The 26,775-nt window shown below is 39.4% G+C and overlaps 1 protein-coding gene across 1 annotated transcript; it reads right to left on the reverse strand.

Moving 5' to 3' along the window:
- Positions 1–177: 177 nt before the first annotated feature.
- LOC136882026 (glucose dehydrogenase [FAD, quinone]) lies at positions 178–25,920 on the reverse strand. The gene is made up of 2 exons (XM_068229535.1): positions 25,818–25,920; positions 178–2,273 (listed from the first exon to the last, which is right to left on the reverse strand). Exon 2 carries the CDS (start codon positions 2,267–2,269, stop codon positions 413–415), a length of 1,857 nt encoding a protein of 618 aa, XP_068085636.1. The 5' UTR covers positions 2,270–2,273; positions 25,818–25,920; the 3' UTR covers positions 178–412.
- Positions 25,921–26,775: the final 855 nt, after the last annotated feature.

A 26,775-nucleotide genomic window follows, 5' to 3' on the forward strand; every position in this document is an offset into this window, starting at 1 on the left:
TAATAGTCAAATAATTATAAGAATATTAATTTAATCCATGTATCTAATTAATTAATTGAAATAAACCAATGCTTTTTCCACAGTTTCAGGTAATTCTATTCTATTCTATTCTACTCTTTTCTTTTCTTTTCTTTTCTTTTCTTTTCTTTTCTTTTCTTTTCTTTTATTCTATTCTATTCTATTCTATTCTATTCTATTCTTTTCTTTTCTTTTCTTTTCTTTTCTTTTCTTTTCTATTCTATTCTATTCTATTCTAACAAAGTATTCGAATACATTTCGTCACAATTGTTAAATGGAGGAGAGGCACAGCCATTACGACGGTAATCCCTGCCCTTCAACTGTTCTTCCAAACAATGAAATATGCGAAAACATTCTTATTGACTTCCTCTCGTATATTAAAAGCAGATTGAAGTTATAAATGATGTGGTTTCAGGTAATCTTCTTTTATGAAATCAGCTGCTTTCTCTGCAATCATGTACGTAGGAGCTTGTAAGTGCCCGCTTATAATCTGAGGAAAAATGGAGGCATCTACTACACGAAGATTATGAACACCATGAACCTTAAGTCTGGAGCTAACTACAGCTGTCTCGTCCGACTCTGGTCCCATCTTACATGTCCCACACTGATGACTGACTGAAATAGAGAAGTTCAGTAGCGCACAACGCCAGTAGTCGTCAGAATCATACTCATAGTCCTCGCAGAGTGGAAGAGGTTTATCGTACAACGTAGCACCAATACTTTGTAAGGCCGGCGTTCTGCTAATCTCTATCATTTTCCGAATACCTGCAATCTGGATCTGAATATCCTCTTCTTCAGAAAAGGCGTTGGGGTTTATGAGTGGTGGTGTATTTATGTCGCTGTCTTTGAGAGTAATTCTGCCTCTGCTCTTTGGTCTCATTTGGAAGGGAAATACTTGATATGCAGGTGTTTCCTGGATGGAAGCTATGTGATCAGCATACAAGCTCATATTCAGCCCAAAGGCATTGGCGTACTGAGGGTTATTCAGAAGAGCAGCTGAGAAATATATCACCTCGATATCAGGCCAACCGGGAGTATTGTTTCGTATGTCATGATAGGAAACTATTTCAGACCCCAGCTGACTAGTCATAGGCCCATTGTTGTACACATAGTAATTGAAGAAGTTACGTTGGTCACCTATGACTTTCATAGGAGATGGAAATTTGCTAACGTTCACTGTGAACATGAGCGTGGCGAAGGCCACGTGGTCCATCAGATTGTACCCTACTTTGAGGTCCTTAATAACTTGGATATTGAGTTCCTCCAGATGATCCTTGGGGCCGACACCAGACAGCATTAGCAGCTGTGGAGAGTTGATTGCCCCAGCACAAAGAATCACTTCCTTCCTCGCACGTACCGTGTAATCCTTTCCATTCTTCGTATAAATTACCCCATAGGCTGTGTTCGTGTTTTCATTGATAAGAACCTTCTTTACCAATGCTCTTTTCTTCAGATGAAAATTATGTCGGTCACGAAGAGAATATAAGTAGCCTCTACTTGCTGTCCAACGGGAACCATTTACTGTAGTGGTCTGAATCCGTGCGGATCCCGTTTGATGTTTACCGTTATAATCTACCTCCGGACTTCCAGTTTCCAGCCCAGCTTGTAGAAATATATCGCTTATTTTCGATCTATATGGAGGATAGCTGACTTTGACATTACCTCCTGTTGAATGAAACTCATCGTCTCGTAACACTGGAATTTGCATATCTTCTATCTTCTTGAAGTAGGGTAGGACGTCGTCGTACCCCCATCCTGGATTGCCCATCTCCTCCCAGTTGTCGTAATCTCTACTGTTTCCCCTCACGTAAAACATATAATTGATGAGCGTGCTACCCCCAACTCCTCTACCCCTGGGATAGTCCATCTGCCTTCCGTTCAGTCCTGAAAATTTACTTTCCGAAGGTATTGTTTTATATTGCCAGTTTGCGTCTGTCGATTGAAACTGGCCTATCAAATACGGAATGTTCATGATTACAGTCCCGTCAGATCCAGCCTCTAGGAGAAGAATCTCCCAGTCTTCTACCTCTGAGAGTCTGTTAGCAAGTACACTGCCTGCAGGTCCCGAGCCTACGATGATGAAGTCGTACGAATCTTGCTCGCTGTTGTCGTCGCAAGGTCCCTGCATTGAGGAGCGCTCTCGTTCCAAAACTACGGGGAATATTGGGTTGAAGACCGGATTTTGGCCACAGGTACATTCTAAAAGGCCCACCGTCACAGCGATCGTTAACAGAGCTGATCTGACCAACATGGCTCTGTAAAGAAAAATGCCGTGGTATTATTATACACAATTATGAATATTATATTATAAAATTATGCTCCAAAATTGTTTTAAATTATTATAGAACCATAATTGGATTTTTTTTTGCTAGGGGCTTTACGTCGCACCGACACAGATAGGTCTTATGGCGACGATGGGATAGGAAAGGCCTAGGAGTTGGAAGGAAGCGGCCGTGGCCTTAATTAAGGTACAGCCCAAGCATTTGCCTGGTGTGAAAATGGGAAACCACGGAAAACCATCTTCAGGGCTGCCGATAGTGGGATTCGAACCTACTATCTCCTGGATGCAAGCTCACAGCCGCGCGCCTCTACACGCACGGCCAACTCGCCCAGTCATAATTGGATTCATAGCGAAACACTTTTATTTACAATTTTTTATTTATTTATTTATTTATTTATTTATTTATTTATTGTCTTGTTTTATATGGCGGGACTCAGGCTATGAAGCCTGCTATTCTGTCCGACCATACATACACCTACATGAAGAGTTAAATATACACTAAATTATCTACAGTTTAATATCTTAAGGTAGCAATTAAATGTTTTAATTAATCTAAAACTTAACTATGATCTAATCCTACTATGTTATAAGAAATCATTATTATTTATTAACCAGGTTTGACAGAGTTTCTTAAAGCGGAGGTGGTTTGACACGCTCCTAATTTCAGCAGGTAGGGAATTCCAAATTCGGCTGGCGGCGACTATAAATGATCTACTGTAGCCAGTTGAGCGGTGAATGGGAATGCTTAGTACTGCGGTGGATGATGATCTGGTAGGAATATTAGAAGGTGATGCTAGGTAATGGAATTGTGTGGCAAGGTATTCAGGTGTGTTAAGGTTCAGTATACGATGTAACAGGGAAAGAGTGTGTAAATTTCGTCGCTCTCTTAAGCGTAGCCATGAAAGCCTAGCAAATGCGGGAGAAATATGGCCAAACCTTGGTATATCTGAAATAAATCGAACGCATGCGTTATGTGCCTTTTGGAGCTTGATGGAAAGTGAGGCATTCAGGTTACTGTATACTACGTCACAGTAGTCGAATATTGGCATTACCATACTTTGGATAAGCAGTTTTCTTACATTTTGGGGGAGTAAATCTCTGAGTTTTTTAAGGGAATGTAAGGAATAAAACACTCGCTGACATATACCTGTTACATGATCGTTCCAACTAAGGTTTTTATCCATTATCATCCCTAAGTTTTTAACTGTGTCTTTGAATTGTAACTGAGTGCCTCTTAATGTTACTGAGTGGGTATGGATGTCTGTAAGTCGTGCGTGGGTGTTTTGGGTAGCTAAAAGAATACACTGTGATTTTTGGGCATTGATCTTTAGTGCATGGTCATCGGTCCACCTACATATTCTTTCTAGGTCGTCGTTCATATTATTTATTGCAGTCGGTAAGTCACGAGGGTGTGCATGTGTATATATCTGTATGTCGTCTGCGTACACATGATATTGACAATGTTTAATTACTTGTGTTAGTCCTGAAATGAAGATCGAAAATAGGAGTGGCGCTAGCACTGACCCCTGTTGTATTCCAGTCTCTACAGATTGCCATGAAGAGAAATTTTCACCTGTAGATACACACTGCCGGCGATCAGAGAGATAGGAATACATCCAGGATAGTGTGCTTTGTGAGAAATTAAGAGCACGTAATTTTGCTATTAGTATGTCCGTGTCAACGCAGTCAAAGGCCTTACTAAGGTCTAGAAGAGTTAAAACAGTAACTTCTCCCTTATCCATAGCTACTCCTATGTCGTTTGTAACTTTAAGCAGTGCAGTAGTTGTGCTATGATTGCTTCTAAAACCAGACTGGTATTTGTCAAGAAGCATATTGTTATTTAAATATGCGGTTATTTGTCTGTGAACTATTTTCTCCAAAATTTTGGACAGAAATGGTAAAATGCAAATGGATCGATAGTCTTTGGGTTCCACGGGATTGTTGGTCTTGGGGAGGGGGCGAACAATTGCATATTTCCAAAGGGAAGGGAATATGCCGGTTATCAATGAGGTATTTATGATGTGGGTTAGAGTTGGTAGGATTACATCTAGAGTTTTTAACAGTAACTGTGGAACAATCTCGTCACATCCTGTCGCAGTTGTCTTTATTGATCGTGCAATTTGTCTTACTTCTGCAGGAGTTACGAGGGAAAAATATAACTGTTCTCCTCCATTGTTAGTATTGCCATTGTGTAGAATTTTGCTAATTGTCTGTTCTTTTGTTGTCTCGTCAATGTTAATGGGTCTTGTAGTAAAGTATTGGTTTAAATCATCCAGTGATATTTTAACGTCAGCAGTATGTATTTTATTTCCGCCTATGCCCATTTTTTTAACGGTTTTCCAGATTGTTGTCGTGTTTCGGGTTAGCAAAATGTTCTGTGAGTGTCTTATTTTAGCATTCCTTACGGCCTGTGTGGTTCTGTTACGAAGGGTCTTGTACAGGTCAAAATCGTTTGGTATTTGGCTAGTTTTAAATTTTCTGAAAGCTTTGTCTCTCTCTGTCATTAAGTCTCGTATTTCCTGCGTCATCCATGGAGCCGCAGGGCGTGTTACACGAGCAGTGCGTTTTGGCGCGTGTTTATTAAGGAGAGCTAGCAGTTGTGTGTTTAAGAACTCCACTTTATCATCTATATTATCTAAAATATGGATATTATGCCAAGGTATGTTTGCAGCATCTTCTAATAGGGCTTCGTTATTTATACGTTTTAGATCTCTGAATGTAATTAATTTAGGTCTGTACTTGGGGCATTTAAGTGAATAAGCTAAATAAATTAAGTCGTGATTGGATAGTCCGCAAGCAGACATTTGCCCGTGGGTCAGTACTCTGTCAGGGTTATTCGTCACAATTAAGTCCAGTAATGTATGTGACGTGGCTGTGTGATGTGTTGGTTTAAGTGGCAAAATTGTCATGTTACAAGATTTAAATATGTTGATTAGTTGTTTAGTCTCAGTCATTTTGTCGTTAAGGATGTCAGTATTGAGGTCTCCTAGTAATAAAACATGCTCATACCTGGGTAGGAGGTCAAGTAAGATGTCTTCAAGGTCGGTGATGTATCCAATCTTTGGTGGGCGATACACAACACTCAGTAAGCACTTTACACCTAAAGCCTCAATTTCAATGAACATGAACCCGGGCCTTGCGCAGTATTCACTAGTTGTTTTGTAAATTATTTTATATTTTAAGTCGTTCCTAATATACATAGCTACTCCGCCGCCGGCTTTACCTGTGCGATCATTTCGGATCAAGGTATAATTTTCGAGGTGGACAAGAGAATCTGACAACCACGGTTTCATCCAGGTTTCTCCGTTCATGACGATGTGAGGGTTGACATTAGCAATAATGTTACGGAGTTCGTGGAAGTGAGGAATTAGACTTTGAACGTTAGCATGTACTACCTGCAAGGAATTTGGAAAGTTGTTAAAAGCATTTGTAAGCGGATTAGTACTAGGGGGCTGTGTAGGTATGGGAGCGGAGATTCCGCTCAGCTGACCACCAGTAACCTTGCCGAAAATAGAAGCATGTTCAGCACTCTCGCTTTGAGTTGCCAACCTGTACGCTATCTTGCCTAGTTATTATATGTAAATCTAATGAAGATATAGTCTAAAAGTAATAGTTTGAATAGTAATTATAGTCTAGTAATTAAAAGTCTAGTGTCTAAGTTAGTTAAAACTGTAAAATGTGTAGTGTCATGTTAGTTTCAGTCTGTCGGTTTATTTGATCCTGTCCAATTCCGCTCGGCTCGACACACGATATTTCACACCATTGTGCTTCACAATAATCGTACCGTCTATTGTCCAACAATTGGACACAGAAAATCTAGTGATCGCTTCTTGCAACAGTTTCATCCTGATTGACGTGAGGTCTTCTCTAATTGTTTTGCCCGTTCCTTTCAGTTTCTTTTTAGATTTGAATAGTTCGTTCCGTTTGCGGTACGACACGAACTTCACTATTATCGGACGCGGCTTATCTGTACTCATCTTGCCTACCCTGTGACTTCTGTCTATGTCCTCGTGCGTTAAATGTACTCCAATACTGTCAGCTAGCTCAATGACAATTTTGTCCGTGTCCTCACCACTCGATTCCCGCACCCCGAACACACGCAGTGATTGCCGCCGTTGATATTGTTCGAGAGCATCGGTTTTAGTTTCGAGCTGCTCCCTGAGGTCTGATATTGTCTTGTCTCTGGCTTCGAGCGCTTCCCTCATCTCCTCGATTACTTTCGTATTAAAATCTATCGTAGCTTTAAGTTGGTCTATAACGGCCCTGGCTACCTGGTCTTGTATGATGTTTGCTAGCGTGGCGAGTGTTTCCTTGTCTCTCAGAGCTTCCTGTAGGGCGCACTTCACTGGGCTGTCCGTTGTTACTACCTTTCCTTTCCCTGGCATGGCTGTTTACAAGAAGGATTATGTTCTTAATTACTTGTGATACACTTTGAACTGGCTGTTCGTAGCACGGTAGTTTTACTTATCACTTAGTTGAAAGTTCCACACGTAAATGCCGATCTTACACCTTCAAATCACTGATAAACCTGGAGACTGAAACACACGCTACTAAGCACTGGTCGCCATTTTGATAGGCTTATTTTAATTACGTGATATTCTCAATTACTTAGTCGAATGATTTTCCCATACTGAATCCTAAATTTTTATTGTAAACGCGTAGTCAGGTATTTCTAGCAAGTGCCCATACTTTTCTCACCAATTGCACTGTCCCTACACTTCCCTAAAAAGAGTCTTTCAGAGAAAGTACATTCATATAATCTAGATAAACATCTAAAGCACAGATTGGCTTGGAAAACACTGCATAACTACACAGGTAAAGGAGCTAAATCATAAACGGTTAATATAATAGAGTTTGAGGGATGTTCCACCATTCAACACATTGTAAAATATATTAAATATTGGGCGAAAACCGATTTCGGCTTCCTTGGAGTCATCATCAGCTCTTGTTGAATATCAAATCAGGAGAAATCTGATGACAATCATCATTAGGGTTGCCTACATACAACTCGACTGGTTGACATAAGATAGCATAATAAAAACTATACACATAATGGCGATTGCCTAAAAACACATCAATGGGTTGCAAAACATACACCTTGAATTGTAACATACACATCGTATGCGATATTTGGAACTTAAAAAAAATCTTAGTTCTAGTTTAAACTATCGTGCGTTCGTGCAACACGCCGGCCCCGTGGTGTAGGGGTAGCGTACCTGCCTCTTGCCCGGAGGCCCCGGATTCGATTCCTGGCCATATCAGGGATTTTTCTCTCGACCTAAGGACTCGTTAGAGGTCCACTCAGCCTACGTGATTAGAATTGAGGAGCTATCTGACGGTGAGATGGCGGCCCCAGTCTCGAAAGCCCAGAAAACGGCCGAGAGGATGCGTCGTGCTGACCACACGCCCCCTCGTAATCTGCAGGCCTTCGGGCTGAGCAGCGGTCGCTGGGCAGGCTAAACACTTTTCAAGTGCGTTAAGTGCTATGGGGGGTTCATGGAAACACGGAACACTGGAGACGTGCACTGGTTGAAATTATATACAAATCTGCATGAAATACATATAATGATATGAAGCACATGGCGCTTTCAGAATGTTCTTGGACCTGATGGTCTAGTTTCTATCCAATTAAACTGGTAGAAATATATACACATTGAAATGAAATGCACGCAAAAAATAAACTACTTGCCACTTAAAAAGTTTTTGGTTCTGGTTTAAAAACTGGCGTGTGTTCGTGGAACACGGAATAGACCTGTTGGTCTTGTTTCAATCTATTGAAAACAGATCCAAGATCTTTCGTAAATTACCAAAATGTCATGTGATTGTGTGGTATAATTAGTCACTAAGATTTGTTTCAAAAGGTTCACATGTTTCCAGATGATTGTGACAAGACTATGCTGAGTTATACTAACATACGACAGTATTTATCAACCCAAATCCATGAAAATTAAAGTGCCATGTGTTTCATATCAATGTATAAATTTTCATGTCAATGTGTATATTTTCAAGTAGTGCATTTGTTTCTAATAGAATGAAACAAGACCAACAACTCTATTCCGTGTTCCACGAACACACGACAGTTTTTTAAACCAGAACCAAAAACTCTTTAAGTGCCAATTAGTTTATGTCTTTGGGTGCATTTCATTTCAATGTGTATATATTTCAACCAGTTTAATTAGGTAGAAACTAGACCATCAAGTCCAAGAACATTCTTAAAGCGCAATGTGCTTCATATACTTATATGTATATCATGCAGATTTGTAAATATTTTCAACCAGTTCACATGTCTCCGGTGTTCCGTGTTCCATGAACACACGAAAGTTTAAACCAGAACTAAGAACTTTTTTAAGTTCCAAGTATCACATACGATGTGTATGTTACAATTCAAGGTGTATGTTTTGCAAACTATTGATATGCTTTTAGGCAATCGCCATTATGTGTATAATTTTTTATTATAATGACTTATGTCAACCAATCGAGTTGTATGTAGGCAACCCTAATGATGATTGTTATCAGATTCCCCTTGATTTGATATTCAACAAGAACTGATGATGACTCCAAGGGAGTCGAAACCGGTCTTCGCCCAATAAATCTATACTAATATTATACAGAGGAAAATTTTGTTTGTTTGTAACGAATGGGCTCAAAAAGTACTGAACCGATTTTAAAAATTACTTCACCTATAGAAAGATACATTGCCAGTGAGTAACATGGGCTGTATTTTATTTCCGAAACAATTCGAGGTGGGGTGCACGGGGGAGGGGGTGGAGATATAAAAATAATGGGCTAATATAGGCAAAATATCGAATTTGTCGTATAAGGACGAGACAAAGCTCAATTTGATCCTCTTGACCTAAAGAACAAAACTCGGTAAGCCCTACGGGCCCGGAAACCATGTTTTAAGGCCCTAAAACCAACCGTTACGGATATATTGGCACCACACTGCCCCTGCTCTAGGAATTGGATAAAGTAATGAACTGCCGTAACCATGGCAACGTCAGCTCCAGGATTCTACAGCAGCGAAATTATCTACAATAAATAACACAAACCTTTGTGATACTGCTCTGAAGACGTCCACCAACTTCAATGCTTTGGAGGAGTGGAAAAGCCGCTGGAATAACTCTCGCGACGTGCTCCTGCATAACATCTTCAGAGGGGAAAATATTGTAAATGGATCCCAACTGCCACGTGCAACTTGGTCCAGACTGAACAGGATCAGGACAGGTCATGGAAGGTGCAAGGATTCTCTCTACAAGTGGAATTTTGTACCATCTCCAGAATGTGACTGTGGAGCCCCTCGCCAGACTATTCCCCACATTGTAAGCGAGTGTCAACTACGGGCAAATCCAGGTAGTTTGGAAGACTTCCTATCTCCAACAGCGGAAGCACTACAGTGGATTGATAAGCTGGACATTCAGATATAAGAGATAACACTAATGCCTGAAGTGAATCAATGTTTTTTGTTATTGTGTATATATTGTATATTATGTATATAATTTCTTTGCCATACGCTATTAATAATAACACAAACCTAACATGTTACAGACATGAAAATTGATATTTGCAATCCCTTTTAAAAATAAACGAACACAAATATTCGTTTTCAGAAAATCCCCTTAAGTGGGGTGGGGTGAGTTTGAAAAGAAGTGAGGAAGCAGTTGAATTATTTATATGAGGACACATATATCTCAAAAACTGAAAATGTTACAGACTTTAACATTGGTACTTCGAATCTCCTTTAAAAATGAACACGCTCTTTTTGAAAAATCCACTTAAGGGGGTGAAGAGAATAAAAAGTGGATGAATTTTAAAAATTAGTATCTCCTTCTTCTATCGCTTTACCCACACCTGCGGGGTTGCGGGTGCGAACTGTGTCGCACATGTGGATTTGACCCTGTTTTACGGTTGGATGCCCCTCCTGACGGCAACCGTATGTGTAGGGATGTAATCTATACTTCTATACTAATATTACAAAGAGGAAAAATTTGTATATTTGTTTGTAACGGATAGACTCAAAAACTACTGAACCAATTTTAAACATTACTTCACCTATAGAAAGATACATTGCCAGTGAGAAACATGGGCTGTATTTTATTTTCAAAACCATTCGAGGGGGCGACGGGGGAGTTACAATATATTAAAATAATAGGCTAATATAGGCGAAATAGAATTTGTCGTACAAAGACGAAACAAAGCTCCTTTTAAGCCCCTTGACGCAAAGAACAAAAATCGGTAAACCCTTCGGGCCCGAAAACCATGTTATAAGACCCTAAAACCAACGGTTACGGAGTTATTGGAACCACACTACCCCTGCTCTAGGAATAGAATAAAAAAACGAAAAGCCGTAACCATGGCAACGTCAGCTCCAGGATTCTACAGCAGCTATATTATGCATGTACGTTTGGGCATAGCTGCCAACGAAAATTGATTCACATATGACTTACTGTGTGGAAAAAATAAGCTGTTGTGTGAGACACTCATAGCACTCCTTTGGGCGGGGATGGAAAGGGAGTGAAGTATAAAAATAATAGCCCCGGAGATCTCCGTAGTACAGCGACCAGCGGTTGCCGACGGGCCTCCGTTTTTACGTACTGGCTTAGGTTTCAGCATTTTGCGGAGCCTGTTACCTATAGTTTAAACTATTTTCTATCAAATCATGGAGTAGTAGGATCACTGATATCATTAGTGCCGATATTTCTGTCCACTTTTACGATTATTGTAACCATGAAAACAACCTATATACTGAACACAATTGTCAAGATTGTGCACCCATGACTTGAAAAAATTCTCAACATTTATACTCAGATTCATTATATGATGTGCGACATGAGTGACAAGCCCTGAGAATTATAATTCTCGATAATTATAGTAGTTTCTTTTATGCATCGCGTATTTCCTTGATCATTTGTAATAGTTACGAAATGTCGCATCAAACAAATACATTCAATAATATTTATATTTGTGGTCCTGTCTAGCGGAAGTATACTTGCACTAAACCTGCAGATTTGTGAAGGAAGCAGGTATACCTAGGTGGGAATGAAGGAAAAACATGGTAGCATAAGATCTTAAAGGTCGATGCTAATTACGAACTAATATTTAGAGGCCCCCATGAAGAAAAGAAGAAGAAGATACACAATAAATCCTAACATGACAACAAATTTCTACGTACTTAAGTAAATACACCAGTGAGATACATATCTAATGAAGTCGCTCACACCAATAGTATGAGTAACTAAAGCCAGTTTCTGATAACCCGTACCCGTACTAATTTAGTATATTTTACAATGTGTTGAATTGTGGAACATCCCTCAAACTCTATTATATTAGTTACACGTCAACACGGAAATGAAAATCATAACCTACAATCATAAACGGTTATCATTCGACGCGCAATTACCCAATTCATAGGTAATATCATTAGAAGATGCTATTTTTAACGCAAATGTGAAAAGTGGGTATTTTTTGGGAAATCGGATTAATACAATTCACAATGCACAGACCCTGCTGGACGTAAAAATGAAAGATGCTTTTGCTGGAATGCTTGTACCAGAACAATACAGAAGAAGGGAAATAAAGGAAGGCTGTTGCTGCCGTTGTGTTTCCTCCCTATGAACATACTCATGAAAAAGAAAATGTTATGTAGTTATTTTAATAATTCATCGGCAAAAATGTCTCATCCTTTTTGTCTGTACTTAATAAGTACAATATAATATCCCCTAATCACGAGGAATTACGGTTGTGTCAGAGGGGGTGTGCAGTACTGTTTCCTTAACGTGGAATGAGCTATAGCGCCGTTGAGCTGGCGCTTCCATAGCTACAGCCGGTCATATCATTACTCGACTTCTACAGCGGGCGTATTTTGATGCCAATATCTCGAAAACGGTCCGTTTTAGGGCCTTAAAACTTGGTTTTCGGTGCCCGTATGGACGTATCGAGTTTTGTTCTTTGAGTCGTGACGTCTAACATGAACTTTGTCCCATCCCAGTACGGCAAATTGAAGGTTTGTCCTATATTAGCTTATGCTAATATTCCAAAGAGCCTCAGTTTACGGAATGGAGAGAGCTGTTCAAATTTATATTAGATAGGTTAATCCGCAGGTTCCCAGACGGTATGTATACTAAATTCGCTTCGGATTGGTGGAACGGAATAAATTTTTATAAGGAATGGACAGACAGACAGACAGACAGACAGGCAGACAGACAGACAGACAGACAGACAGACAGACAGACAGACAGACAGACAGACATTCTGCTATATATAAGGATGTATATTGAACATCAAACCCGAAAGCAGCTTTGATCCTAAACAGCTTCACTATCATAGATGGCCTAATAATCACTGAAGTTGCATACTAGGGAAATAAGTTGTGAGGCTGTTCTCGTTGCTTTCCTCACTGAGACAGAAGTTGCGTTTACATATCATTCAGCCAAAGTAACTAAAATTCACGCACGAATCGACTCTGTGAGTGACATATTCATACCATCCATAACAGTGAATGGCTGAGTAAGTAATTATATTACTAACCCTAGGAAAAGACAGGTATGATGACACTTGCACATACAGAAGTGGTCTGGGCGGGGGTGGATTGGCCGGACAAACATTACCCGCTATTCTTTTCAGCTCTAATTAAGTTTGAAAGTAACATACTGTGCCCTTTTAAAGGCATCCAAATGCGGTGGTCTTCTTTCTTGATATGTGCGTCGGCTGCTCCTGAAAATAATGACATTTAAAAAATACCTACCGCCGCATGTAGACTCTTCTTCCTCAGAGGTCGTGCGTCCTTCGATCCCTCGGGTTGATGGGCCACACGTCGATCGGGGGTGAGGAAATGAAAGATGGGGTAAACTAAACTATCAAATAACGGTACCCAAAGACTGAATTAAAATTGAAATAAATAAAATGGTTTATTTAACAAAATTTGCAAAATGTAAATGAAAGTAACCTGGTGTAAAAAGAAATAATGTGAAATGAAACTTAAAATTTAAAACAATTGTAAGATCTGTATTACAATAAATTAATTATCTGCCTTAATAAATCTCGACTGAATGTCGATTAAATCTTAGTGTTCTGAATTACATCGAACCACTGTCTCCATGACGATGACGTGACCACATTTAAACACTGGTCAGAAATATAGTCTCATTTGAATGAATGATTTATAATACCTTGAAAATGTCATCTCACAATAAATTCAGTAATTACTTAATTGATTTATTAATCCATCCAATTGACATTGACGTTAAGGTGTCTGTCAAATATTTAACTCATGTTTAAATTCATTTGGGAAGCACCCCACTCTAAAATAATAACAAATACACTGACCATGTGTAATAATAACGAAAAGAGAGAAAAGGAAAACAACCATGAACATTGTACTTTTTCTGTTATATAATCTTTGCCACATGTTTAAACTGCTTGTGGCTGAAAACAAGGAAATTTTTACTGAACTGAACACCTGAGTGCTACCACCACTCATTTAATTTGTTAAACCTTATTTACTTGGCTGTGATAGTCTGGACGCTTAAAATTACTTAAATTAATTAGGCCAAGTGCCTCAGGTTTACATCTGAAATGAAAGCGATCCCTTTACATCATTAACTTTACCTAGTTTGCCGCTGTCTGCATTTTCATTGTGCAAGCACATTTGTGTGGTACCAAATCTAGATGGAGGCAGATCCCATCTAATTTATGTCACTCATTTACGGCACTTGTGATACAACTGCTTATTAAATACCGCTTCATTTGCCTAACTGAAATGTAGTGGATTTCTAAGACTTGGTGATTACTGACTGCCTTTTATATGAGCATCCCACTACTATATTTTTTACTATGAACTAATCGATGATCTCTTACCCCAACACATGAAATCTTATTTACATAAATGAACATGTCAACGGAGAAACACTGCTCCTAAGAAATACTGAACTTAAAATAATCTGACTACGCCTATTCTATTCTATTTACAGACATTAAATCAAACACAATTCACGTATCAGATTTAAAATAATCCGGTGACAAAATATATACAAAGAAATGATATCATAATAAAAATCTAGATCCCAAAAATCGCTGCCAAGTAAAATTTAAGAAAAATAAATATGCGCAATGAAGAAGTATAAAATGTTACCCTGATCCAAGTAGCAAAAATTATGTGAATTTGATGGCAACCTTCTAACCTCAGACTAAAATGTCTGGACATGACCTTATTCAATCTTTACGGACAATAATTATTCGCATTACATGTCATCAATGAATAGACTTGACTGTCGGAACACGCATTCATCAGTCGCTCTGTTCACAACTTATCTCGGGCTCTCGATTGCATATTTTCCGAGCATTTATTTTCCCTGGAAACTATTTGAAGCACTACAGGCTTTCCGCCTACAACCATAACACATGTCGTCATATATTTAACACTCTCGGTTAAATAATTCATCTCTCAATTCTATTTATTCATCAATATTCTCGACGTAGTAACTCATAATACGGCCTCGCTCGTATCCGGCGGGCGAAATAACTGTGTCGTTCACGCATCCATTTATACGACACTATTAATAACATGGTCAAAATATCACATTTTCCATTTCTCACCACAGAACATCAGGGATATTACTATTACTTTGCTCGTTACTTTGATCATCCACCGTTTCACATCTTATGAAATATCAGAGCTAACTTATCAATGGCTTCCTGTCACTAATTAAATAACCGAAATAACGAGATTGCCTCTCAAAAACATGGCTATCGAACTGTGTAACCACGTTACATAAAGAAATTAACTCTTCGCGTATCAACCATCGTCGCGAAATACAAATTATGAGAGCTACCGGAAACGGTCATCTGAATAATGATTACAGAACATGAAATAATAAACCTAATGCGCTGATGGCAAAAATAAACATTTAAACTAACATGGAAGCATCCACAAAATCAAAATGTCAACAAAAATACCGCTCATTACCACAACTATTATTATTATCATCACTTTAAAAATCTGCACTACACCGTATGTACATTTCTTAGTAAAATAGGATTCTCATATGTCAAAATGACTTACATTAAAAGAAAACTGCGCAAGTAACACACGCTAACACTTATTTATTATTATTATTATTATTATTATTATTATTATTATTATCCTAATTTTATAATTACCAGCCGATCCGTGAATTATTTACAGTCCTATCTAAAATTCTAAACTACATTTTTGATCATCGACTGTTCATAGCCCTACTTGTTTACATATTTATATTTTGCTTATTTACCTTATTTGTGCTGGAGGCCGGTCAGATCATTCTCCGGACCCCGTAATGATGAATTAGTATTTCATCTTCAAGCTGATATTATCCAAGAGGTCACACACGCAAACTTGATGCATTTTTACAATATCGTTGCACACGTCCATATTTATATTAATACTCGCATTTTAACACTCCTGCGAAGAATATTCAATGACACTGCATTGATCACCTGACGTGAAGTCGAAAGTCTGGACTCCGCTACCTGCCTGCTGTTGCCTCTCTCTCACCCCTCTCGGATTGTTTGTGTAAAGGATTATTGGTTATTCACCTTCTCTGACCATGACACTGGACTCAACGTCTCACTGCGGCAGCATTCCAATTATGAAAACAAAGTTTTTCTCCCTGTAACTGGCTGGACTAATTCTGCTCCCAAATATCTCACTTGCAATAATAGTTCTATGAGAGTGTGGAAAAATTACATGTAATGTTCCCAATGATGTGAAGAATTTTATAATAATCGTTCTCCAACATGACTTTTCCACGAAATATACAAGCTACACGTGAAATAGGGAAAATGTTATGCAGCTACGTGTTACGACGAGATTCAATGTTCACCTCGGTCCTAGCACCTTAAGTTCATTCATGGCAAGTGTTGAGAATATTATTATTATTATACAATCTTCCTGCAACAGCTGCAGGTTGCCCAAAGACAAAGAGTACCTTCACAACAATAATGGATGTGGATACAATAGATAATGTGTTCGTATGATGTTAAATGTAGGCAGTCGAGTGAGGCATGTCAAACATTTATTTGAGGTCCGCAAGCATGGTTCTTGAAGATCATGATGGACTTCTTGAGTGTGGTAATGGCGATGTTATAGATAAAATCTCTATTTAGCCCAAAGGTATTGCAGAAGTTGACAAAAAATGCAGGTATTGTTCCTCGAGCATTTCGGCTAAGATATTACTCTCACAAATAAATACATTACTCACTCGGATGTCAACTACTGTATAAGACACTGAAGATTCTTACAAGACTGCGAATTCCCACAAGACTGAGAATTCCGACGAGATTGAAGATTTCCTACGAGACTGAGGTTTACCACGAGACTGAGATTTACCACGAGACTGAGATTTACCACCCTGGTGTCTTTGCTTCTGTAAACAATCCTCCCCCACTTCGAAAATAGTCCTGTGGAAGGGATGTGGCGTAATAATCCTGCACTTGGGACCGATTTATCATGTGTCCGTAGGTTAGAATTTTAGAAAATGTGTTCAAAATCTTCCTAATTCTGGTCCGATTTATGTGTTACATTGCGTTATGAGAAGCGATCACAGGTTAATTCCTACGACGGCGCGCGTCAGTGGCTCTATTTCTGTCAGAGCATGGCGCCTTCCCGCCATGACGGTTCACTTCCTGGGCGATACCACTCTTCCATGAAAAGTTGAAAATTTCTTATTTAACCACTGATTAACCACACACTTGCTCTGATAAATCCTTAAATATTACTTGGAAGTCAGGACACAATATTTTACAGCTACTTCGGTCACCAAATCGCGAAATACTAGCTGTAGATTCCCGCTATGACAAGACATTAAAATTTGCAATTTTGTGATTGGCTGAGACGTTCGCGCTCTTGGTAGTTTGGGTTCTTCCATTTTCTACTAAGGACTGCCGGGTATTATTCGTGTCTCAGTCACTCTTCTGGGCCAAGTGCATTCCGACGTGCGTATTCACGTGGGAACTGGATAGAAATATTTCACTTCCTGTCGGCATCATAAAACATAATTGGACGTACCACTCAGGCTAGCTACATCCTGTCCGTGCCTTAAAACGTATTCTGTGGATTTATTTTCAGTCTGAACGGCGCCTGGCAGTTACTTTGTGGGACTGCAATCTTTTCCCAGCCTACTGCTGTATTCTCATATGTGAAAAATTGAACATTTAATTTATGCATTAATTACGCACATTCGCTTATGGGTGCAACACCTGTAATTTAACGGTATTATGTTTAGTTAACGATGACTGCCACTGACAAAAACGAAGACAATAATGAAATGCATCCTCTATAACGGCAAAAGTTAAGTGATGAACCACATGAACATTACGGAAATTCCTTCACTCGTTCACTCTCACCCTCACAGCTGATAAAGATAATAGTTTTCGCAGCATGAGCCTTGTAAATGTATTTGTAACTTTGCAGCGAACTGTAGTCTCTTTGGTCATCTTGCTTCATTATTTTTTCGTGAACCGATCTCAAACACTCATGTCGTCTTGTGTATGATCGAGTAGAAGCAGCAGTTGGAATAGTACAGCGAGTACTCATGGGTGACATCATTTTCCTCCTCCCCATGAGCTTGGCTGTTCGCAACATCACCAGGAAGATTTCCTTTTACGTTGAGAAGGCGTTCAAAATATTCCCTTCACCACTCCTGTGATTCCCTGGGATCTATTATGAGTTCACCTGAATTACTCAAAACACTGTTCATTTCCTTTTTCTCTCCCTTCCTAAGATTCTTTATTACTGTCCAGAAAGGTTTCCCAGCTGTTTGACATAGCATTTCCAGGTTATTACCAAAATCTTCCCACGACTTCTTTTTGAATTCAACAACTTGTTTCGCTTTGTTTCTTTCATCTACGTACAAATCCCCGTCTGACTCGGCCCTTGTTTGGAGCCATTTCTGATAAGCCTTCTTTTTAAGTTTCTAAGCTGCTCTCATTTCATCATTCCACATAGATGTTCGCCTTTCCCCATCCTTACACACAGTTGTTGCTAGGCATTCCCTTGCTCCTTCTACTACAGCATCCCTGTACGCCACCCATTCTCCTTCTATATCCTGAACCTGCTTACTGTCTACTGTTCGAAACTTCTCACTGATCATATCCATGTGCTTCTGTCTAATTTCCTCGTCCTGGAGATTTTCTACCCTTACTCGTTTGCAGACAGATTTCACTTTCTACCCTAGGCCTACTGTAGAAATACTTAGTTCACTACAGATCATATAGTGGTCTGTATCATCGAAAAATCCCCGGAAAGGTCGTATATTCCTAACAGATTTCCTGAATTCGAAGACGCCTAAGATATAGTCTATTACGGATCTGGTACTCCTAGTCTCTGATGTGTAGTAGTGAATAGCCTTATGCTTGAAAAATGTATTCGTAACAGCTAAACCCATACTAACACATAAGTCCAGCAAACGTTTCCCATTCCCATTAGCTTCCATATCTCCTCCACATTTGCCAATCAATCTTTCGTAACCTTCAGTTTTATTTTCAACTCTCGCATTGAAATCGCCCATTAGCACTATTCTGTCCTTGCTGTTGACCCTGACCACGATGTGTCACAATGCTTCATAAAACTTGTCAACTTCATCTTCATCTGCGCCCTCACATGGTGTATACACTGAGACAATTCTAGTCCTAATTCCTTCTACTGCCAAATCTACCCGCATCATTCGCTCATTTACGTGCCTAACAGAAACTATGTTGCGTGCAGTGGTATTCCTGATAAACAGTCCTACCCCATACTCTGCCCTTCCCTTTCTAAGACCTGTCAAGTACACTTTACAATATCCTATCTCTTCCTCGCTATCTTCCCTTACCCGAATTTCATTTACTCCTAGCACATCCAGATGCATCCTTTTTGCTGACTCAGCCAGTTCTACTTTCTTTCTTCCATAAGTCCCGTTAATATTGATAGTTCCCCATCGAATTCCATTTCGTTAGCCAAGTGTTTCCAAGGATTCTCTCGCCTGTCAAAAGGGAGTGGGACTCCGTTACTCCCATAGGTTCGAGGCATGCTTAAAATGTTCTGAACTCGGTAAATTCATGAAGCAGGATGCTACCCTACTTACACATAGCCCAAGTGAGTATCTCTCCTCTAACGGGTTATGGACCACCGGTGGGTTGTATAGTCGTGGCCGCCTGAGCACAAGGAGGCCCATGACTCAGAATATGTCCGGATGCCCATTCCCATTCCATAGCAACTGGTATCCCGACTCTGAGGACAAATTACTAGGCCACTCAGCCATTGCCCATGGTTTACGAACTAGGACTTGACTACAGTAACCCACAACATGCCATTAATCTGATATTGATTAGATGAAATAAGATGCCGTTTTTAGAATTTCCATCAGGTCAGGAAGAGAAACTCTTCATTATATAAAGACTATGTTTTTTTTTTCTGAAGTCCCAGTATGCGTACTCAACAGAAGATTAATCATATAGTAATGGTGGACACTGAATTTCACTTTCGATGCGGATAATGTCTCTGTTTGAAAGGAATAGAAATTCATTGCACACATGGAATTGTTATCTTGGCTGTGATACGATGCCATAGCATTGGCATCTTGGGTAGCAGCAGTGTAAAGTTGGAAGCGCTGCCGGACGAATGCCAGGTGCGACACAATTGACAGAGTGGCTGAGATACTGACAGCTGCACCATGGGGCCCCATTGACATCTTACGACGCAATTTCCTTCTTTGCGAACTCACAAGAGTACGGAAAATGGCGTTTTACCGTTTTGCAAATACTTCCCGTATTCTATTTATTACAAATTGTCTCTGGCTGGTTGAACCCCATTTCACATTAATGTAAGCACGGATAGTCAGAGAGATCATGCATATTTCGTTGCGATGTCCTTCAAGCCGCAGCAGTTCGCTGGATCTTACGCGAGCTAGCGAATGATTTTCTGTTTCTTGTCGCTAGGAGCTCTGATAGCTGTACCCTCTTGGAAGCACGCGCCCATACATTACGATGAGGTTTACTGCGAAGTACGGGTGATCGTGAAAGAAATTGTCAATACTTGAGATTTTCTATTTTTAAATCGATGTTTCCTTGTATATTTGAAGGTTATCTTATATATTATAGATTATATTTTTCAATAGAAATATTCTAGATCGTTCGTATTGAATCTGTACTCGTAGTGGCTACCGTACTTTAAAAATGCCACATTGAAGACATATTCTCATTATCTTTAGATGGTGTACTGTTGCGTTCCATTTTGTAAAAGTGAAAAGGCAAAAAGGAACGGTACAGGTATAAGTTACTACGAATTTCCTGTGGATCCGGAACTGAAAAGGAAATAGATAATTTCACCAGATAAGTTTGAGCCAATCACGAAGTCTTCACTCATCTGTAGATCATACCGAACATTCTTCGGAATCCGATTGCCGAACAAAACCTTAAAACCGAGCTCGATACCTGCAGTCGCTTAAGTGCGGCCAGTATCTAGTAATCGGGGATAGTGGGTTCGAACCCCACGGTCGGCAGTCCTGAAGATGGTTTTCCGTGGTTTCCCATTTTCACACCAGGCAAATGCTGGGGCTGTACATTAATTAAGGCCACGGCCGCTTCCTTCCCATTCCTAGGCCTATCCTATCCCATCATCGCCATGAGACTTATCTGTGTCGGTGCGACGTAAAACAAATAGAAAAACCTTAAAATTCAAGTTTTAAAACCAGGTAGAGTGGCTAGTACTTCTCAAAACATCCACCCAATAAAGTGACTACAACATTAACGTCAAGACATGAATTCATTAAACAAAATAAACAAAATATGCCGGTGACAAATGAAAAACGAAAGCGCAGTCCTGTCCAGAAACAACACAATTATAGGTCTGCTTCTTTTTCACTAAATGATGATGCAATCCTGCGAGGTAAATGACCTGCCTAACTACAGTTTAGTTGCTGTACATACAGAGGAAAGTTTTATTTCGAGTTTGCAGAAATTAAAGAGGGATAACTGTGCCCTATGTTGTAAGCTGTAGTGGTCAAATAACAAGCTCAAAGACGTTTTAGGAATGCATGCGAAATCAGCTAAGAAGTTGAAGTATTTCGAAGAGAGTGAGTGTCACAAAACTGTCGAGTTATTGCCTTCAGAATACTGTAAATAACATTAAAAATATTTAATTTTATTGGACGAGATACTAAATTTGAGATTTTTCTTACAAGCTGTTTTACGTCGCACCTATACAGATAGGTCTTATGGCGACGATAGTATTGGAAAGATATAGGAGTGGGAAGGTAGCGGCCGTGATCATAATTAAGGTACAGCCCGGGCATTTGCTTGGTATGAAAATGAGAAAACACGGAAAGCCAACTTTAGGACAGCCGACAGTGGGGTTCGAACCCACTATCTCCCGAATGAAAGTTCACAGATGCGCATCCCTAACCGCACGGCCAACTCACTTGGTAAAATGACAAAATTAACACCATTAGGTTCGGAAACTTCCATAAAACCATGCGTGCTATGGCATTATTTCTCGCCGAAAGGATTTAAATTCGGAAGATACCTAGGGTTGCCATAAGGGTCAGGATGAAATTTAGGACACCAATATGGACAAGTTCCAAACATAGGTGCCGATTTCACGGGAGCACTTGGACCCATGCATATAGTGGTACGGGGACAAAATCGTGTCTCTGCTCCCGTAAAAATATTTAATTTATTCATCCTTGTCCCCGTGCTCAGGACCAAAATTTGGCGCCTGTGGTTCCAACGAGTGTATTTGGATAATTCCATGAGAAGTGTCCCATCCATTACCAAAAGACACACTTTCGCATATTTTGATTAAAATCGAAGAGATAACAAAAATTCATACTTTGAGCAAAATGCCTACTTTACAGACAACACTAAACTTAAATAATATTCAATGTAATTTGCACAGAGGTTTAAGTAACAGATGGGGCATTCCCTTTCAAAAGCATTTGAGGAAAATTTTAAAAAATTTGCTCTGATTTTTAAAATTCAGGACATTCAGAGAATTTTAAAAATTCAGTCAGGACGTCGAGGCACATACTCAAATTCAGGACAATCCCGCTTTTCCAGGACGTGTGGCAACTCTAAAGATACCACATCATGAAACTGACAAGAATAATAAATTTGTCTAGTTTTGTAGGAGATATCCGTCTTGAAACTTGAGTTACGCCACTAATGTTAAAGCTAGGCTCAGGGCAGAAGCTTAAATTTTCAATAAGGCCGAATTATAATGGAGTCTAATTATTGACGAAATGTCGATCAAACAAAGGCTACTGTATGATGCTAAACTTAACGGTTGTATTTTTGAGAAGACAACACTTCACGGCACATTCAGGTACTAAAGGACTGAATGATAAATGGTTTGCTTTTCATGATGTACGTTAGGGCAGGGAATGCAGACCGTATGTCTTTGTTCCTCCATTAGGGACGAGAGGCTTCAGTGGTTAAAAAACTAGTTTCTCAAATACCTCAACAATATCAAGATACGAAGTGAAGAATCAAGGAAGGATTTCATAAGTACTAAAACATCTGAAGCGGTCACGATTGAAACGGCTCCAACAGTAAGCTACATATGGTATCTCATCAAGAGCGGTTTTCGTTATATATTAACAATGTGTTATAATATTCTGATTGTGTTGAACTGTACTTTAGTGGACCAGGAAAATATCAGGAGAAAACGACACGTTGCTCTGCAGAACTGCCACTTTTAGTATGAGTAAAGTTATAAATTCTAGTATTTTTTTTCTCTTCCTTCTTCCACAAACATCAAAATCACAGAGAAGACAGAACCAAAATGAACCCAACAAGTAACAGAATGTAGTGTTTGAGAGATTCCTGAAACATCTTTACCGAATTCCACTCTACGTATCTTGGATGACTTGCGATATATCTAGGGTGTATTGAAATAAATATTATTTACAATTTCGTTAAATTCAATTTTGTTTTGCTTGAAAATCTAGTGAAAGTATTTCACTTGTTTCGGTTCTTACGCATACAGTTATATTCACTGTCGATTGTAAGTGGTTTCATGGTGAAGAAGCTCGTGGTTGAGATGTCATGTGCTACTTGCAACGGTAAAATGATCACTACAAACTTGCTTTCTGCGCTCGTGAGGCTCATTTTAAAGTGCGACAAGATCTCCACATTCCAGTACCCATCCTATAGGTTTGTGGTACTTTTTGTGTAATACAGGAGTGCTGTCTCTATGTTACAAGCCATGCGAGAAATATTTACTATCTGTTCTGATTGAGAGTAAATTCCTCGTGTGCACTGAAAATGAAATGCATTTCGCTTCATTTAGTGAAATGATCCTCAATAATTTAACTCCGGGTATGTTCAGAAGTATACCTTCAGCAACAACGGAAACTTTCGAAAAACCTAAATATTTACATAGCAAAGTTATGCGTGTGTGAAGTTGCTGCTTCGGGACGAGACATGCTGCATTGGTCAGTTATCAGCGACAAACGGAGAAATCTGTAACAACTACCTATAACAAGCGAGCAGGCATATTGCCGAGGCTTAAAGGACATCGTAGTAGACTATGGATCATGGCTCAAGAGACACCAAACTTTTCATTGTTGAATTGTCTCATCGTCTGATTCCAAATTGGGGCAAATATTCGTTTATAGGAAGTGGAGTTACGGATTGGAATAACTTACCTAGGGAGATGTTCAATAAATTTCCAATTTATTCGCAATCATTTAAGAAAAGGCTAGGAAAACAACAGATAGGGAATCTGCCACCTGGGCAACTGACCTAAATGCAGATCAGTATTGATTGATTGATTGATTGATTGATTGATTGATTCATTCATTCATTCATTCATTCATTCATTCATTCATTCATTCCTGTAGTTCCCTATGTATCTACATAATTAAAAGCGAGTTGGCCGTGCTGTTAGGAGCGCGCAGCTGTGAGCTCGCATTCGGGAGATAGTGGGTTCGAACCACACTGTCCGCAGCCCTGAAGATAGTTTCCGTGGTTTCCCATTTTCATACCACGCAAATGTTTGGGCTGTACCCTAATTAGGGCCACGGCCGCTTCCTTCTAATTCCTATGCCTTTTCGGTCCCATCGTCGCCATAAAACCTATCTGTGTCGGTGCGATGTAAAGCAACTAGCGAAAAAAATAAGTTGTCGACTCCTCTTTCCCGTTTCAAGTAATCTGCCGCCATAACAATAGTGACTAATGTTCACGTTTCCAACAGATACATATCACGTATGCCACAGTACATCATAAAGTTCGTATTACTTTCATTAATCCTGGACCAGAGGGCCATGTTTACGACTCTGGCAGCTTAGTGGAATGTTCACTGCCTCAAATAACAATAAATGTAATGTTTCATTACACCATAATCCCATGCACGCACCTCGTTTATGTTTCATAACAAGACACGAACCGCAAGACGACAAGACGTCAATGCATGGATCAAACAATTTTGCGCCCCGACGACTCAGTTTTATTTACAATTAAATTCAATTTAAAATACATAAATTTACCATAACATTAAATAAATTATTGTGCGCAACAGCCACTAAAGTGACAAATAAGTATAAATTACCCGTCTCGAAATCATCTCACTCGTAACGTGGCAGTTGCGCAAATAACTGTTACCGCACACTGCGTGACCTAGCCACTGCGTGACTATCTTCATCACGACGTTGGTGACTATTTCTAGTTAAAATATATTTTTAATGGATATGACATCAGGAAAGATATTTCAACAACTTTATGATATATTGTATATATTATTACCCAGTGTAAGTAAGGCGATTAAGTGTATTTTAAACAATCGGCTAGCGCCAGATACATTAATTATTTAGTGGGCGAGTTGGCCGTGCTGTTAGGGGCGCACGACTATGAACTTGAATCCGGGAGAGTGTGGGTTCGAGCCCAACTACCGGCGGCCCTGAAGACGGTTTTCCATGGTTTCCCATTGTCACACTAGGAAATGCTGAGGCTGTACTTTATTTACGGCACGGCCACTTCCTTTCCACTCCTAGCACTTTCCTATCCCATCGCCGCCATAAAATACATACCTGTGCCGATCTACGTCGGCGCGACGTAAAACAAAATTGAATAAAAAAACACCTTGTGAATCCATTGTAAATATTCAAATAAAAGCACTCCTCCAAGCAGAATTTTGGCAGGCGATCCCTCTTTTCGGGCACTTCAGAATGTGATATCTCTCACAATGTTGATAGCAGCGGCCAACCACACATTCTTATCAAGTCCGTGGTAGGTTTTGGTTTTGGATAATCGGTGGTGGGAACCGTGCCATTCGAGTCACCAGGTGTCGCAGTCCTTAGTACTGATAGAAAGTATATTCTTTTTCAAAATACAATAAGTAAAAAACAGAACAATTTATTATTACTATACTATTACTCAGACAATACAGGCTGGCATTTCGATTTGACGCACTTAAGATATTAAGACATTCTGTTTTACTCTACCAGGGAAACCGACTTTGTATTTGGTGACTTAAGACTATGTTTTAATTAATGTTGTCAAGTATACGTACATCAAAGGTGCCACCAGGGATCTCTTACAAGCCGACAATGTACATCATGCAGGGCCAAAGTGACTTCTTTTCCGCGGATCAAAAATATGATTATTTCTGTGGGACGTGGAATAGGTAGGCGAAATTCTGCCAATGATTAAGACAAAAGTGTTATAAATAAGAGGATAAATACATAATAAATAAATCAAAGGTACACTCAATTAACGGATTAAAATAACAGCATATCTACTCACTACATACAGGTAGAAAGATGGTATAAGTTCTAGGCGTACATAACTGAATACTATGTTTCCCTTCTCTCTAAATCAGAATTGAATAAGTACTGTAACAAAACTTGAAATTAGTTTATTAAATCAACAATGTACATACTTTACTGGAAGCTCCCATGGTGAAGAAGCTCGTGGTTGAGATGTCATGTGCTACTTGCAACGCTAAAATGATCACTACAAACTTGCTTTCTGCGCTCGTGAGACTCATTTTAAAGTGCGACAAGATCTCCACATTCCAGTACCCATCCTATAGGTTTATGGTACTTTTTGTGTAATACAGGAGTGCTGTCTCTATGTTACAAGCCATGTGAGAAATATTTACTAACTGTTCTGATTGAGAGTAAATTCCTCGTGTGCACTGAAAATGAAATGCATTTCGCTTCATTTAGTGAAATGATCCTCAATAATTTAACTCCGGGTATGTTCAGAAGTATACCTTCAGCAACAACGGAAACTTTCGAAAAACCTAAATATTTACATAGCAAATTTATGCGTGTGTGAAGTTGCTGCTTCGGGACGAGACATGCTGCATTGGTCAGTTATCAGCGACAAACGGAGAAATCTGTAACAACTACCTATAACAAGCGAGCAGGCATATTGCCGAGGCTTAAAGGACATCGTAGTGGGCTATGGATCATGGCTCAAGAGACACCAAAGTTATCATTGTTGAATTGTCTCATCGTCTGATT

The sequence above is a fragment of the Anabrus simplex genome, chromosome 1 (assembly GCF_040414725.1).
Source record: "Anabrus simplex isolate iqAnaSimp1 chromosome 1, ASM4041472v1, whole genome shotgun sequence".
Lineage (NCBI taxonomy): Eukaryota > Metazoa > Arthropoda > Insecta > Orthoptera > Tettigoniidae > Anabrus > Anabrus simplex.

Excerpts from the sequence above, each read along its gene's own strand:
- LOC136882026 (XM_068229535.1), bottom strand. The coding sequence starts at position 2,269 with ATGTTGGTCAGATCAGCTCTGTTAACGATCGCTGTGACGGTGGGCCTT.